Source organism: Galeopterus variegatus, unplaced genomic scaffold (assembly GCF_000696425.1).
Source record: "Galeopterus variegatus unplaced genomic scaffold, G_variegatus-3.0.2 Scaffold620, whole genome shotgun sequence".
In the NCBI taxonomy this organism is placed as follows: Eukaryota; Metazoa; Chordata; class Mammalia; order Dermoptera; family Cynocephalidae; genus Galeopterus; species Galeopterus variegatus.
The window spans coordinates 96,507-113,344 of NW_007726731.1; the positions used below are offsets into that span (position 1 = coordinate 96,507).

General features: G+C 50.8%; 1 protein-coding gene across 1 annotated transcript in view; it reads left to right on the plus strand.

Moving 5' to 3' along the window:
- The first annotated feature begins 2,717 nt into the window (after positions 1 to 2,717).
- ADCY3 (adenylate cyclase 3) overlaps positions 2,718 to 16,838 on the plus strand; it is a 29,528-nt gene continuing 15,407 nt past the window's right edge. The window contains exons 1-10 of the mRNA XM_008570615.1: positions 2,718 to 2,845; positions 3,608 to 3,719; positions 3,885 to 4,012; positions 5,329 to 5,487; positions 6,320 to 6,497; positions 10,947 to 11,075; positions 12,618 to 12,760; positions 12,911 to 13,072; positions 15,541 to 15,628; positions 16,479 to 16,595. Of these exons, the coding sequence (XP_008568837.1) occupies positions 2,724 to 2,845; positions 3,608 to 3,719; positions 3,885 to 4,012; positions 5,329 to 5,487; positions 6,320 to 6,497; positions 10,947 to 11,075; positions 12,618 to 12,760; positions 12,911 to 13,072; positions 15,541 to 15,628; positions 16,479 to 16,595 (1,338 nt within the window). The 5' untranslated portion in view covers positions 2,718 to 2,723. The remainder of the gene's footprint in view (positions 2,846 to 3,607; positions 3,720 to 3,884; positions 4,013 to 5,328; positions 5,488 to 6,319; positions 6,498 to 10,946; positions 11,076 to 12,617; positions 12,761 to 12,910; positions 13,073 to 15,540; positions 15,629 to 16,478; positions 16,596 to 16,838) is intronic.

Below are 16,838 nucleotides of genomic sequence, written 5' to 3' on the forward strand. Positions count from 1 at the left end.
CCTGTGATGGGTTGCAGTGACATGTATTTGTGTCTGTGTATATGAATATACAGCACCTATATAGGACACACATGGACAGATGCATGGACATACCCATCCTACAAACAGACAAGCAGACTTCACACACATACCTCACACAGACACTGTAGAGACATACACATGTGCCCACACACACACACGGCCACCTGGATACTGTTGGTTTTTCTCTCAAGTCTCTCTCCCTCTCTCGTACAAGGATGTTGTAGAAACTTTACTTCTCACCAGGCAAGCTCATTTACCCAGATCCCTCCTGGCTGCCTGGCTATGATTAAGTCCTGAATGCCTCATCAGAACATCAGCTGTAACAACTTGGGGCCCCTGGGAACAGTGTTGGCCTCCTTCCTCCATCTCAGTCCTCAGCCAGCACAAAGCGAAGCCTGGCATAAGTCACTGCTGAGGAGAAGGGGGCTTGACTGGTTCCTTCTCAGAGCCTAGTGGAGGCCATATTGACAGACTTCCCTGGCCAGGGGCTCACAGCTCACCTGAGCAGCTCAGCAAATCTCTGTCTACAGATGAGGAGGCCCCGGCCCAGAAGGTCAGGAGGCTGAGCATCCTGCCCCAGGCCACCATGGCCTCTTCTCCCAGGGACTAGGACCTCCCTATCCTAGGGCTGCACACCACCCTGGGCAGGCCTGGGATGCTTCTCCCAAGGATCTGGGTGATTTTTTTTGCTCTACCCAGAAAGCCTACTAGAGGGCTTGTTCTTTTTCTTTCCAGACTTTGGTCCTTTCCCAGAGAGGGTCAGGGCCTTGACTTTTGTTACCATACTGTGCTCTTAGGATAACCACCAAGGCACTGCAGGGCAGGGGAGAGACCGTGAAGCAGTTTACTCATGTTCTTCCTCTCTCTGCAGAGGAGCTGCACCTCAGTGCCCCAGGTCTTGGCTCCCTGAGTTTGGCAGATCCCCTCTCCTCCAGGCCAGCCTTCCATCCCGTACTTGACTCCTACCTGGCTCTGAGGACCCAGACACCAACAGTTAGTTTTCAGGCCACCTCGGACCCAGATAACTCCTGTGACCTGCACTCTGGACACAGAGCTCCTTGACGTCCTGAGGCCTGTCTGCCTCACTCCTCTCCTTTCAGCAGTTGACTGCTTGGCAACGCTCTGGCGTGGTCACTGGGAACTGCTCCATCACGGGGGTCAAGGCCATCTCCCCCACTGCACGTGTCTATAACTTCATCCGGATCTCAGCCCTTGACCACAGCTTCTGCTTCTCCCAGGCCGGCCTCCCCTTCTTTGCTGCCTAGCCCATGGCCTGTTTAGTCACGTCCTTGCCATCAGCCACTGTTCTATTGCCCCTTGAACTTTTACAATTTCCGTCCTACAAAACCTCAGCTTGAGGTTCTCCCTCAATTTCCTCCCCATTCTCCCTCAATTTCCTCACTGGGCACCATCATCACCTTCCTCTCCCCGGGACGAGGCGCCCGCTGGCTTTCTCCCTCCTCTGACTTCCCATGCTGCAGGACTCCTTCTGTCCCTTGTCTCCTCTCCTGTTTCTCTTCTGCGCAATGTAAGCCCTGGCTTACCCCACCACACACCGGCCTCAGCTTGCAGAGCTATGGGCTCAGCCCCCACGCGTGGCAGCACCCCAGATTCAATATCCACGACCAAACTCCCATCTTTCCCCTCACTGCTGTTTCTCCTCATTTCAGAGACTGGCACATCCACCCGGATGCCCAAGCCACAGACTTTTTCTGAAAAGAGCCAGATAGTAAATATTTTCAGCCTTGTGGGCCATATGGTCTCTGTTGCAACTACTCACCTCTGCTGTTGGCACAAAAACAGAGGTGGCATGTGAACAGATGAGCCTGGCTGGGTGCCAATAAAACTTCTACTTAGGAAAACAGGCAGATTCGGCCCACAGGCTGCAGTTTGCTGACCCCTGGTCTGAACCATGGCCGGCTCTCGAGCCGTGTTTCTGTTTCCACTGAAATACCTGCGGGGCCCTGAACCTGGTACAGTTCTTTTGTGTCTTTGCCTTTGTGTGGCTCCCTCTGGCAAGAAAGCCCTCAGCAGCTCGTCTTCAAGACTTGGCCAAGCCTCACTTCTAGGAAGGCCTCCTGGTTCCCCCCAACTCACGACCCCTGGCAGATTTTGACCCCTGCCTTCTTTCTGGCACAGTCCTCTGCTCTCCCATCTCCAGTCATGGTGTGTATCACTCTGCACTGCACTGGATGTGCTTACCTGTGTCCCTGTGAAACCTGAAGAGCTCTGAGGTAAAAACTCTCTGGTTTTTGCATCACTGGCATCCAGCATGGCACCTGGCATGCAGTAGGTCTTTCGTCAGGTTGCATCTGAATTTCGCCAGTGATTTCTAGGCAAAGGCATGGTGGGTGACACAAAGGTGACTCAGTGCTACTTCTGCCCTTGAGGGCTCACCATACAGTAGTCGACACAGGATCTGCCACATTTCTCATGTGGCATTTCTGGCTCCCATCAGTGCCCTGAAGGGGCCATCACAACCTGAGCCTCCTCAGGGCCAGAGCTGCCTGTCCTGGGCCTCTCGGGCTGCTCCCGATGTGGGTCTGTAGGCCCCTAGAAAAGGTTGGCGTGGTTCCTGGCTAACGTCTCTCCCTAGGATTGGGGGATTTCTTCCCAGAAGTACCTGAACTCACCCCTGGAAGAGTATGGGCCAGGCCCCGCCTTCCCCTCTAACACTCCCTTCCTTCTTGCAGGAGAACCTCATGCTTTCCATCCTGCCCAAGCACGTGGCTGATGAGATGTTGAAGGACATGAAGAAAGATGAGAGCCAGAAGGACCAGCAGCAGTTCAACACCATGTACATGTACCGCCACGAGAACGTCAGGTGCGCCAAGAGCAGACCCCACCAGGGAGGGGTGCGCTGTGCACAGTGGGGTTTGAGCGTTTCCCTGGGGGTTAGAAGCAGGGCCATCTCCGGTGGCGCACTCGGTAGAGTGCGGTGCTTGGGAGTGTGGCGGCGCTCCCGCCGAGGGTTCGGATCCCATATAGAGACCGGTCCGCTCACTGGTTGAGCGTGGTGCGGGCACGACACCGAGGGTTGCGATCCCGTTACCGGTCATGAAAAAAGACAAAAAAGGAAAAAAAAAGAAGCAGGGCCATCTCCACAGTGGGAGCCTCCCCTCCTATCCTGAGCTTGTCAGCCCTGTGGGACAAGCTATGCTGGCAGACATTAGAGCTGAAACGTGCCTTAGGCCACCTGAGGGTGTGGGGAGGTGGTGGAGACATCATTGTGCAGACATCACCCAGGCAGGGAAGGGACTCCTGAGAGGTCACCCAGCTGTTCAAGCTAGCACTGGGGCTAGACCCTTGACCCTGGTTCTAGGAAGAAGCACGGTTCAGCCTGGGGGAGGAGTGGTCATGTGGGGGTGGTTCCCAAGTACGATGGGGGAGGCCCACAGAGAAGTCTGCACAGGTAAGCTCCAGTGTCAGAGCCCAGGTTTGCCTGGACGTGCCGGTCTCACTGCTCTGGGGGTTGAGCAAAGCCTTCCTCCTGCCACGAGCCGCCGCCTGCAGGCTAGAGCAGGAGCTAATGTGGGGTCAGGTGCCCCATCTGGAGCCTCAGTGCCTGTGGTCCCTCCTCCCACAGCATCCTCTTTGCGGACATCGTGGGCTTCACCCAGCTGTCTTCTGCCTGCAGTGCCCAGGAGCTTGTGAAGCTGCTCAATGAGCTCTTTGCCCGCTTCGACAAGCTGGCGGCCGTAAGTACCCCGACCCCTGCCTGGCTTGCAGGCTGGGGGCCGCCCTGGTAGTCTGTGCTGACCCTCCTTGGTTCCGTGATTTTCTCCTGCCTGTTCTTCCTCTGCTTTCTTCACCACTCCTCCATGGCCAAGAAAGGACTCAGGAGCCTTGCCCTGTCCTTTCAGAAATACCACCAGCTGCGGATCAAGATCCTGGGCGACTGCTACTACTGCATCTGTGGCCTGCCTGACTACCGGGAGGACCACGCTGTCTGCTCCATCCTCATGGGGCTTGCCATGGTGGAGGCCATCTCGTAAGTGGGGGCCTCTGGGGGGAGGGGGCTCTCAGGGCATGTGGTCCCCACCCTTTAGAAGCAGGCCTTCCGCGCTGGTCTGGCAAGACCCAGCCAAGGCCCCATGGGGGTATCCGTTCGTGGCGTGGATTGCAGCCCTTTGGATGGAGCATTGGCTGATAGGTGGCTTAGTCCCCAGCTTTGTCGCTGGCTCTGGGAAGTTGGGACGTGGTTTACTTTACTCACAGCCAAGGGAAGTTGCAAGACTTCCACAGACCCTGGAGCATGCTTTATAGCCTTAGTCCACATCATTTTTTTCTGCTGAAAGTTGCAGTTGAGAAATTCATCACACCACCTCACATTTGCTGGGACCACCCCCCAACCAGCTGCTCTCCCATCTCTTCTCAGTGTTTTCTCATCTTGACCCCTTCAAGGTTCAGGGATTGCCATCCCCACGTCAGGATGAAGTGACTGCTGAGGTCTCGTGATGTAGGGGGTGGCAGGGTTGGGACTTGAACCTGGGCTCTGTGTTCCAGCCAAGCCCACCCACAGTTTACCACCCATGGGCTGTGAGGGTGGGAAGCTGTCCTCCCTCATTCTTCCACTTTGTTGCCCCTCTGGGGTATCTCTGGCTGACTTATGGTCTCTGGTGGGCCCGGGGTGATACCAAGCACCGAAGTGGAAAGGAACGCTGTTGCTGCGGCTTCTGCCCACAGATGGAGTCCAGGAAGTCGGTGCTCTTCACCACCAGCTCTGAGGGGTGGCCTTGCATTTTTACCATCTTCCATGTTCAAACCCCTCTAGCGTCAGCCTGGAAAGAAACAAATGCTGCTTTACTCTGGGGCAGTTGTTTGGGATTAGATACTTCAGCCTTCTCTCCCCTCCCCATCAGGCACGTTTATGAGTTTCGTGTTTGTCTCTTCCTGGAGTTCTCAGTGAGAAGCTGTTCCCAGCTATATTGTTCACCACTGTATCTGCAGCACCCAGGGCATGCCTGGCACATAGTAGGTGCTCAACGAATAAGTGAATGATTGGAAAAGAGAAACTAGAGATCCCTCTGGGGAAGAAGGAGGGGGAGAAGAGTCACTCTGCCCTCCCCCAACCTTCAGTCCAACTGGCTTGTGATTGCTAAATCTGGGCTCAGGCCCTGGCTTGCTTTAACCCCAACCAAAGGTTACACAGCTGAAATGCAGGCAGAGAGCTGTGGGGGCACTTACTAGGCCCCCTCGGCCTGGACTGGAAGGAAGGCCAAGCAGAATTCCTCTTGCAGGGTGCAGGGGCTGGCCACCTTGCTGAGGGCCATGCCCTGACATCTCCTTTCTGTGTTCACCTGGCAGGTATGTACGGGAGAAGACCAAGACCGGGGTGGACATGCGTGTGGGAGTGCACACGGGCACCGTGCTGGGTGGTGTCCTTGGCCAGAAGCGCTGGCAGTACGATGTGTGGTCCACTGACGTCACTGTAGCCAACAAGATGGAGGCTGGCGGCATCCCAGGGTGAGTACTCCTTCCAAGGGGGCATGTGTGAGGACTGGGGAGGGACATCCTGTCAGTCCTTCAGGGCTGTAGCCCTGATGAGGGACAAGGGGCCTTTTGAGGGTGCCTTTCCACCCCAGAGCAGCGTTTCCCCATTCTGCCCTTGACCCTGCCTAAGGCCGTTCTGAGACCTCCCTTGATGCCTGCCTCCTTGGGCCTGATGTTGGATGTAGCTTCTCTTGTCTGGACCTTGCAATAGTTTGCTCCCACCCCCACCCCTGTTACCCACTGTGGGGCTGCCCCAGCTCTGCTGTCACAGCCCAGATCTCCCCAGAGATGTCAGTAGTAATAATTAGCTAACGGGCTCAGAGGTAGCATTTCCCAGTGTACAACGCACTGGCACGTCTTACTTGACCTCTCTCACAGTCAGCCAGTCCATCTGCCCTAGGGTGCACAGGCTGAGGGATGTTCAGCCCAGCCTCCCCAGCCTGGGTCAGGGAACTTTCCTCAAAAGCAGTTATGATTCTCTCCCTCAGTGGTGACACCTCAGAAATGGGTTTTATTACCCCTGATGGTGGGGGTTGCAACTGAGGATCATGCAAGTGGGGAGTGATCGGACCTATGACTTTCTAAATGCCTTATCTCATTTGACACTCTCAACCGCTGTGAGAAAACACTGTATTCCTGTTTTATGGATCCAACACTGAGGCTCAGAGGGGAGTAGGGGCCACAGTGCCCACATAGCTAGTTAGTGGCAGGACTGCTGCCCCATGTAGCCCTGTCTGCTGACTGTCCCTGGGGGTGGGAAGGCCACCTCTGACCTATGCCCAGTGCCTCCCTCCCTGCAACGCAGGCGCGTGCACATCTCCCAGAGCACCATGGACTGCCTGAAGGGAGAGTTTGACGTGGAGCCTGGTGATGGGGGCAGCCGCTGCGATTACCTAGATGAGAAGGGCATCGAAACCTACCTCATCATTGCTTCCAAGCCAGAGGTGAAGAAAACAGCCACCCAAAATGGCCTCAACGGCTTGGTGAGTCTCCCACCCTCCCCCTGGAATTGGGAGTTGGAAAGGAAGAGATTAAAAATAGAGAGACTGTACAAGAGTTGGCAGGATTTGAAGATGGTTGACTGTGAGAAGCGAGGAGCAGGTTGGCATAAAAAGTGACTCTGAGTCCTGCTAGCAGGAGACTAGTGGTAGTATCCTTTCAGAGGGAAGGTTGGTTTCCGGGGAGCTAGTGAGTGTCATTTGTGGCCATTTGAATTTAAGGTGACTGTGGTATATCCCAAGACAATATCCAGAAGGGGAGGCCACTGGAAATATGTAAGTAGCTGGCTTGGGGATGGGTCCCCTGCCTGGAGGAAGTGGCTGAAGCCACAGGAGTGACATGGATGCCCAGGGAGAGAGTGCACAGAGTGGGGGGTGCAGTTGGATTGGTCATTGTAGAGGAGAACCAAGGCTGGGGAGGTTCTTAGTGGGAAGTGAAGAACGAATGCGATAGTAACAATAGAGCCATCATGGGGTCCTGCCTTCTGGTCTGGTCCTTGTTTGGGGTCTCCCCGTGTCTCTACAGAGCTGAAGCACGCAGCAGCTTCCCCAGGTTTGTCCACAACCACAAACTTCCTGACCGTCCATCTAATTAGAAGCCACCAGTGGCTGCTGTAGAAACTGATCCCTTTACTGTCCTCTGCTGAATCTGGAAATTGTTTTATTCCTTGAATCTATTCACTTAAAAACCCTTCACTCTTCCAGTCATGAGAATCCGTCTAATGAGTCTATTAGCAATTAAGAAGTTTGGTGGCTCTCAGGGATTTCATGTCATTAGGACCATCCCATGGCAAAGGCTTTGTCTAATTATGGCTAAAGCAAAGCCTGCTCTTGTGTGGCTACAGGAGCCATGACTGAAGAGGTGACTCCTGATAAAGTTTTAAAAGATAACTAGATGCCTGCTCCCCTCCCTCAGATGCATGTGATGACTAGCAAATCAGACAGTAGATAAACGGAAAATTTATCCCTTCAACAAATCTAATCGCAATCCCTATTTATTGAGGACTTCTATGCATCCCTTACTCCCATTTTATCCCCCAGACAACCCTGGGAGAACGGGGCTATTTTCATGCCCACTTTGCTGAGGAGGAAACTGTGGCCCAGAACCTTGCACAAACTGCAGACTAGTAGGGAGCAGAGCTGGCATCTGAAACCAAAGCCTGCACTTCTGCCCCGCCAGCCACATTGCCTCCCAGATGTCTGTTAGGTCTCTCCTGAGTGCACGTCCCTCCTGTGTGCAGGTCACACTAGCTCAGCCCTGAGGAATGCAAAGGTGAACATGACATGTTTTCTCCCCGCTAGGTGCTGAATGTTAAAGCACAGACAGTGCAAAGTATTTTGTGTTAAGTGGAAAGTCTGAGCTACAGGAAATGCTCTAAAGAACTCAGAAAAGTAGGAAACTGCCTTTCAGAAAATTAGAACATTTAAGGATGGAAAGTAGAGACCTGTGAAATAAGATTTGACTGGCCACAAATTAACCTTTATATTTTTAAGAGTGCTACATGCAGAACTTCAATATACTCATTAGAACAAATTTAGAATGTACCTTTTGCAGCTGTTTGACAAAAAAGTTGACTATAATTTAAGAAGTCAACTACCTTTGGGAGGTGATAGGAAATTTACAATTACTGGCATATGACATTTTTAATAAATTGGAAAATGCTATTCTTTTTTTAAAAACTTACTCACAAATTTGGTTTTATTAGGGACCACTGTGAAGTCACAGAGCAGCAGGCAAATATATGTCTTTGTGACACCACCGCTCATTCTTGTTGTTTCTAATCTTGTACTTTACTTCGTTTACATATTTTATTTAAGAAACCCTTGCATGGTGCATAATTTGAGCCGGGACTGCTCTCAGCACATGACACCCCTGAGAGGATCACAGATGAGAGGGACCTGAGACAGACAATGGTTGCTCGGCAGAACGGTTTTTATGAAGCTGTTTTGCTTGGTTCATTATTTTTAAATCAGAAAAAAACTGAGTTCATGGATACAGAGCTTAAAACATTAGCACAGAAGCTCTGGGCTAGTTGGAACAGGGTTCCTGCTGTTTATTGCTGGGCCTGTCACCCCAGATGCTGCCTGCACTGGACAGGAGCACAGTCAATGGTTGTTGAATGAATTTAAATTAGACTTCGTTTTTCTTCTTAAATACTTCATTGGACAAATATGTCAGTATCATTTCTAATAAAAACGGGTGGTGTTCACCTTTCAAGACTTTTTTCCCTGATATTTTGAGGCAATCCAGATTTTCAGTATTTTTATAAAGTTTACTTTTAACAATAGTGCCCTTGCCTGAAAAACATAAATTTCTAGAAGTGAAGAGCTGGATTAAAGGTTATGTATGTTTAAAGCTCAACCCATGTTGCCAACTCATCCATCTTCCGACGCCCTCTCTGGGCCCGCACCCCTGTGTGATTGACTCACTTTTGTCTTTGTTGATCTGAAAGATGAAACCGTAATATCTCATTGTGGTGGTCTCATTTGTTTGTTTATTAGTAGGGCTGGGCACTTTTAACATGGTTGTCAGCAAGGTGATTTTCTTCTGTGAATTGCATATTCATATTTTACCTTTGATGGCTTTTTTCCCATCTCTGATTTGTAGGAGCTCTTTGTTTATCAGAGAAGTTAACCCTTTGTTATATGCCATTTATCAAATATTTATCAGGCAACCACTATGTTGTCTCCTCTCTCACTGTGTTTTAAGGGAACTTAAAAGTTTAGCCACCGTAGATGATACCAGTTGTCTTAACTACAAGGCTATGTAACAACTGTGAGCCCCAGCGTGCATTGATAAGTAAACACCTTATCACAACTGTCTAAGCTCATGTGATTAGCTTCATGATTGTTTAGAAAGTCTCCAACTCAAGATGTACTGGTATAAGGCAGTGTTAACAGATGACCAAACCTGCTCAACAGTCGCTGGGTCAGAAGGAATAAAGCACAAATGAGGATGATGTAGGGAAGGTAATGCATGAATGAGATGGGAATGACAATGGGAAAAGACAAGGAATAAGTCATTTCTCTGGAAGTCACAGGAGCAAATACAATTCCATTTGCAGAAATCTCTCCCCATGGTTTAGCGGAATCAAGTGATAAGGGGGAGAGTTTGAGGAGAATTTCCGTAATGAATACTTAGCAAAGTGTTAAAAAGTGATAGACAACTCCCTGTCAATTCTAACCTCGTCGTCAGTCTCATCCAGTTTCATTGTTTTAAATTCCATCTCTGACAGCTCCCAAGTTTATGTCTCTAGCCCCAGCAGCTTCCCTGCCCTCAACTTACAGCCACTTGTAGTTCTCCATTTGTCTGTATAACAGGCACCTCAGATTTCACATGACCAAAGCCAAGCTCCTGATCCTCCTCCTCTAAAACCTGCTCTTCCTCAGTCTTCCCCATCTGATAATGGCAATTCCATTCTTATAATTGCTCAGACGAGGAAATTTGAAGTCCTCCTTGACTCTTCTCTTTACAGTCAATGAGCAAATCATGTTGACTCTTCCTGCAAGATATATCTGTAATCCCACCACTTCTTATACCCTTGCAGCTTCCATCCCCATCCGAGCCACTATCATCTCACACCTGGATCATTGCAGTAGTCTCCCAACCTGCATGTGCCCGTGCCCCTCCATCTTCTTTCTCACCACACAGTAAGAATCATCCTACTAAAATATCTAGTGAAATCACATCTCTTCCCTGCTGGAAACCCTCCACTGGTCTCCCATCTCACTCAGAGTTAAAGCTGAGTGGTCAGTAAGACTCTGCAAAGCCTGGCACTCACCTCCATATTCCCTTGTACACTCACTGTTCCAGCAACACTGGCCTCCTGGCTGTTGCTTAAATACTCCAGGCACAAGCCTCTTCCAGGGCCTTTGCACCAGCTGTTCTGTCTTCCTGGAATCCTCCTCAGATAGCTCCATGGTTTGCTTCTTCAGGTGTTTACTGAAATGCTATCTTCAGTGACTCCTCCTCCCCGACTACCCTCTTACTCTCCCCATCAATCCCTGTGCCCACTCTACTTTCTCTTTTTCCATAGCATAGCTTACTATTTTCCTGTGTACGGTACGTTTTGCTTATTTGTTTTGTTATTGTCTGTCTTTCCTCATTAGAATGTGAGCTCCACAAGGTCAGGACATTTTGTCTATATTCCTAGGAGTTAGAACAGTTCCTGTCAGTAAATAAATACTTACCAAATGAATGAATGAACTGTTTCTCTGTTGCAGTGTTTAACTTATCCTATCAAGGGAAAATACTAATCATTGGGGAAATGGGTTTACTGTTCTAGAGGAGGACTGGAATTGTGAAATTTTGAAGACAATGAGGCTTCTAAAACCCTAGTGAGAAGATTCCAGACTGATAATAGACAAACTGTAGGCTAGGGTGGGCAGCTGGCTGTGTCTGGGATCCCTGATGGCCACTTCTTTCCACTGCAGGCCCTGCCAAATGGAGTGCCACCTTCCTCAAAGCCTAGCTCCCCTTCCCTCATTGAGACCAAGGAGCCCAATGGGAGTGCCCACACCAGCAGTTCCATGTCAGAGGAGCCTGAGGAGCAGGATGCTCAGGTGGGTACAGGGCTGAGACCAAGGAGGGCTCACTGAAGGCCAGGATGTGGCTGGGAATGAGAGAGAACAAATTGCTGCAACAAGAGTCCTATGCTTGGGGTGAGGGTCCTAACCTAGGATCTGCTTCTTTGTAGCAGTGTAACCATGGGCAGGTCACCCCCTTTCCAGCATACCCCACTGTCTTATCAGTTACACGGGATGGGTAAGGTCAAAAGAGGTGCTCACCTCTAGGGTCTTGTCTAGCTCTGATGGCCCAGAATCCTGTAGATTTGAGATCAGTGAGGACATTCATGGAAAATTCTATAGGATCTGAGACTGCTTTGGAAGTGAGACTTCAGACGGGGCTCAACTCTCTGTCTAGGTCCAAACCCCAGAAGTTCCATGCACAGATGGGGCATTTCCAAAGCCCAGAAAAAGTAAGAAAATAACTTACTTCCTTACTGTCCCAGAGGGCAGGGTTCGACTTGGGAGAAAATCCAAAATCTTCCCATTACTAAAGAGCTTCTTGAGCATATTCACTGGTAAAGGTAAAGGCTGTGGAGCAGGAATTCCTGCCTCGCCAAGGTTGCTGTAAGCCGGTGGCAGCACCACCAGCCTCACTGTGCGAGGGAGTTGTCTGCGATGCCTTTAGATCAGCTGCTGCAAGGGAGACAGGGCTTAAAGTAAATTGGGTTTTTCTTGAGCACCACAACATTCAGTAACTTTTCCTTATCGTGATTTTCTTGGTAGAAGATGGAAATACAGATTCGATGTAACTCATTAACAAGGAGGACACAAATACAGTTTTAGCAGCCTGTGATTTTTGTGTCCTAACCATTAGCCAGTGTCACTCTGCTCCAGGATATGCTTCATGGACAGAAGTTCCTGGTGAACCGCCCACATCATTTTTACAGAGGAGAGAAATGGGGGTGGGGAAGCATGAATTATCTGGGGTCAAACAGTCAACCAGTGGCATGCCTGAGCTTAAGGCCAAGGTGTCTCGGTTCTGGCTTCTCTCAGATGCACTCTTAGGCCTATTCAGACAACTCTCACGTGCCGTCACAGTTATTTGGACTTAACGGCTGTGTCATCACAATCTGGATTACTGTCTTTGGAGTTGATGCGTTTCCTTTGTGATTGGGAATAAAATGGTCATGAGCTCCTTCAACAGCTCCCTTAGCCCTCGGGTTGGGTGTCATTCATGCCCCCAACGTGCCAGTGCTATGGCTGTGTGTGACCCCCCATCTCAAACTGCAGGTCTCCTCGTCAGGAGCTAGTGTGCTGCTCCCCACAGCACTGCCACTAGTGGGCAATCACTGCAGAGCCTCTGGTAGGGGCCCAGGGAGACCAGGAAGAACTGTAGTTCTAGGTCGAGACCCAAGCAGGATGGAGCCATGTGGGACCATTGGGAAGAGTTTCTAGAAAATGTTCTTCAAGCTAAAGGGAATAGTCTTGTTGAGTATGATCTCTTTTGTGCCCTTCCTCCTCCACCTTGGTCTTTCCCAACTCCCCCTCATTGCTCTGTCCCACCTGCCCCACTACCTCTGCCTCTCTGGCTTACAGGCCGACAACCCCTCATTCCCTAACCCTCGCCGGAGGCTGCGCCTTCAGGACCTGGCTGACCGCGTGGTGGATGCCTCTGAGGATGAGCACGAGCTCAACCAGCTACTCAACGAGGCCCTGCTTGAGCGAGAGTCCGCCCAGGTGTAAGTGGCCCCTGCAGGCGTCCTGGCCTGCCACTCCTCACAGGCTCTCACGTGGGGTTCAGGAAACTACAGTCATCTTAAATACAGCCTGGCCTGGTAGGCTGAGGCAGAGGTGGCATTTGTGGCTCATGGGGCTTGTTTCCACTGCAGGGTAAAGAAGAGAAATACTTTCCTCCTGTCCATGCGGTTCATGGACCCCGAGATGGAAACCCGCTACTCAGTGGAGAAGGAAAAGCAGAGCGGGGCCGCCTTCAGCTGCTCCTGCGTCGTTCTGCTCTGCACGGCCCTGGTCGAGATACTCATCGACCCCTGGTGAGGGAGTGGCTGTGGCGGGAGCTGACAGGCCAGGAGAGGGTGAAAGGCCACAGTGGTGTGAAGGGGCGGGCACCTCAGCTGGGGCCTGATGTCAGGGCACAGGCCTTGACAACTTCCTACCCCCCACCAGAACAGCCCCAGCTGGCCTCAGGCCCAGGAATGCTAGATGATGCCCTGGCCCCTTCTTTCTCTCTGCCCCTGGGTTCTGGAGTAGCACTAGCATCAGAATGGGGCACTCACAAGGGCCAGGAAAGCAGCCTCTGCATCCAGGAGGCCAGAGACCTTGGCTGGATGGGCCCTAGACTGGTTCCTGGGACAAGGATGGAGATGCTGCCTGAACTTCAGTCACCAAGGCTAACCTGGCTTCTCTTTCTTGTCTCATCTTAGTAAAGATAGATTTTAGGCTCTGGGTGTAGACTGATGTCCTCTAACACAGCAGCAAATCCTCTGGGGCAGGATGGGGTACTCTGGAGTCCTTGCCCCAACTGCTGAAGCCCCATCTGAAGGATGGCCACCACCCTGCCTTCTCCCTCCCTCCTGCTCAGGGGTTCCCATCAAAAAGGAGGGAGTGTGGGGGGGTCGTATTTGGATTACAATTTGGGGGACTGTAAAGAACCTTGCACTCAGTCACACCATCTTAGGCTCTGGACATATGACTGTGGGAGGGTCACAGAAGGCTCCTGGAGCATCAGTTCACTCATCTGTAAAATGAGGATAATAATACCTGTCCTGTCTCACCCTCAAGATTGTAAGGATCGAAATCATTCATTCATTTTACAAATATTTATTGATTCTGTACTTTTTGCCTGGGGATTGAGGTCTAGAGAGATAGCAGTGAACACAACATATAAAAATCCCTGCTCTCATGGGATTTATATTGTAGTAGGGGAAGACAGGCATAAACAACTGCATAATTAAAGTATGTATGCAGGTAGTGGTAAGTACAGATAAAAGTAAAGCAAGGAAGGGAGATGGCATGCTGGTGGGGAGTTTTGTTTTGTTTTGTTTGCATTTTTATGTAGGATGGGCAGAGCAGGTCTCACTGATAGGGTGATGCTTCAGTAAAGCCTTGCAGGGGGTAGAGAGCAAGCTGTCTGCTACCTAGGGGATGCCTGTTTCAGACCAGTGCTGAGGTGGGAGTTGGTCTGCCCTGGAGGCACAGTGAGGAGGCCTGGGCAGCAGGAGTGGAGGACGCAGCAGGGGCAGGAATAGGAGTTGGGGTCAGGGCCCTACGGACTGTGGAAGGCCACTGGCTTCCCTGTTGTGACATATATTTGAAAAGGATCACTCTTACTGTGTTGAGACCAGATTTTAGTGAGCAGGGGCAGAAGTGGTGACCCTGACAAGCAACAATGGCTACTTGGGCCAGGCTAAAGTTAGGGAAGATGAAGATGAGCAGTTGGATTCTGAATTTTATTGACTGATTGGTGGATTCCAAATATATTTTGGAGATAAGACTGACAGGATTTGCTGACACATCAGTTGTGGGGTGTGAAAAGTAAAGTCAAGGACATCTCCAAGGTTTGTGACCTGAGCACATGGTGGGATGCAGTTGCCCATTAACCACGATGGAGAAAAACATAGGAAGAGGAGAGCTGTTGAGGCAAAGAGCAGGCGTTTGAGATGCCTGCCAGACACTGTCAAGGAGGCAGCTAAACATGGAGTTGGGAAGAGGGTGGGGTTGGCGATACAAACTTGGGAGTCAGCCACACATAACTGTGTTGAAAGCATGAGCCTTGATGAGCCCATCAAGGGAGAGTGTTGACTGAAAGAGAAGAGGTTCAAGGACTAAGCTGGCCTAGTAGTGTGTATAGATGGGGAGACAGAAAGATCCTGAAAACAGAGTGAGAAAAATGTTTCAAGGAAGGGTAAGAGGTGACTGGGAATGGGATACTGGATTTAGCATCACGGCAGTTTCTGCAAGAGAGGTCAAATGGGAATGGGTGGGAGAGGATTTGGAAACAGCAGATTTCTTGGAGGTAGTGAGATAAAATGGACATGGAAGGAGCTTGTCCACTGTAAAGCTCTGTGTGGTTGTCAGAGGGTAACTCTTAGCAGCCCTGGGCAGTAAGGGAGCTGCCTGTTCCATACTGTGGTCTTTCTTCACAGCTACGTGGCAGATGCTCATTGCTAAGAATCCCTCTCCAGGTTTCTGTTGGGCTCTACCCAGTCATTCATGAGTCTTCCTCTCTCTGGGAAATGTCCCAGTCAAGTTACAGCTGGGTAGGGTGGCACATTCCCAGGCTCTGTGCTCAACTGGCAGCCCCTCAGGTCAGGGCCTGCTAGTCTCATTCTGTGCAGGAAGCAGTAACAATTCCGTGGCATCACATGGAACTTCTTGAGCACAGGCTGGTGCCATGCTTACAGGCCCTCCCTTCTGTCTCCTTTCCTTTACTTTTCTAGCCCCCTCACCCAATCTCACTGCTCCCTCTGGCCCCTCCCCAATTGTCTTCTCTCTGTTACAGGCTAATGACAAACTACATGACCTTTGTGGTTGGGGAGATCCTGCTCCTGATCCTGACCATCTGCTCGCTGGCTGCCATCTTTCCCCGGGTAAGAGGAACTTCTCTGTTGAGCTTGGAAGCCTCTGGAAGTGAGTGGCACTCCCTCTAAGACTGAATACTGATGGAATTATGCTTTCTGTCAAGTCCTAACAAACAGACTATCTTCTGTTTGGATGGTTCAGGCATTTTTCCATCTATCCATCCATTCACTGTCAGCTGAGCACCCCCTCTGGGCTGGACTCTGGTGGGCTACAGCACTGCAGCAGGCATAGGCAAGGCAGAGTCCAGATGAACAGGAAACTGGATAGAAAGGTGGTGGAGGCCAGGCTGGAAGGTGGGTTGGCTCAATTGTGAAGGACCTTAAAGGGATTAAGACATTCCCTTGTAGGCACTGGGGTGCCAGGCAGAGTTTTTGATCAGAATGACAAGAGAAAAGCAGTGCTTTAGGAAAGTTAATCTGACAGGTGGCTTGCCAGGTAATTTGGAGGATTTAGGTATACTAACCCAGGAAAGGCAAGGGTAGCTGGGCACAGACAGCTAGCCCTGAAAATTGTTCCCTGTGTGATCTCACCTCTGGGGGATAAGGCCACTGTTGGCTGGTGCTGCCCACAGCCTCCTGGAATGGTCACTGCGTCCTGCATCTGCTCTGGAAAGGGCTGTGATCTGGAAGCCATGGTATTGCACAGACACCTTGAGTAGGACGATACAGTGCACCAGACTCACATGACCTCTTCTTAGCTCTGCCCCATTTTGTCAGTTTTCAGCTGACTCACAGGCAAAGCACTGCTTTTTAGGTTCCTGGAACTGGAGTATGGGAGCGACCAGAGTCATTGGCAGCCATTGTCTGCAGAAGAAAGGGCTGTCAAAGGTGATGGCCCTTGAAATTTCCTTCTTTCTAGGCCTTTCCTACGAAGCTTGTGGCCTTCTCAACTTGGATTGATCGGACCCGCTGGGCCAGGAACACCTGGGCCATGTTAGCCATTTTCATTCTGGTTATGGCAAATGTCGTGGACATGGTGAGCTCCTGCTGTCCTGTTAAAGGGACAACCCCCGTTCTTGGTGGAGAAAGCCTTCTGTGTTGACAGCATGAGCAGTTCACCAACCATTTCCTCTACCATCTAGGTTGGGAGCGGCACTTAAGGTTCCTAAGCAGATCGTCCCAGCCAGATGGAGGTCTGTTGTGCAGAGAACCTCTGAGACTGGCCTGTTTCCTTGCAGCTCCTCCCTCTCACAGAGTCCAAGAGCCCAGTCCCATGCCC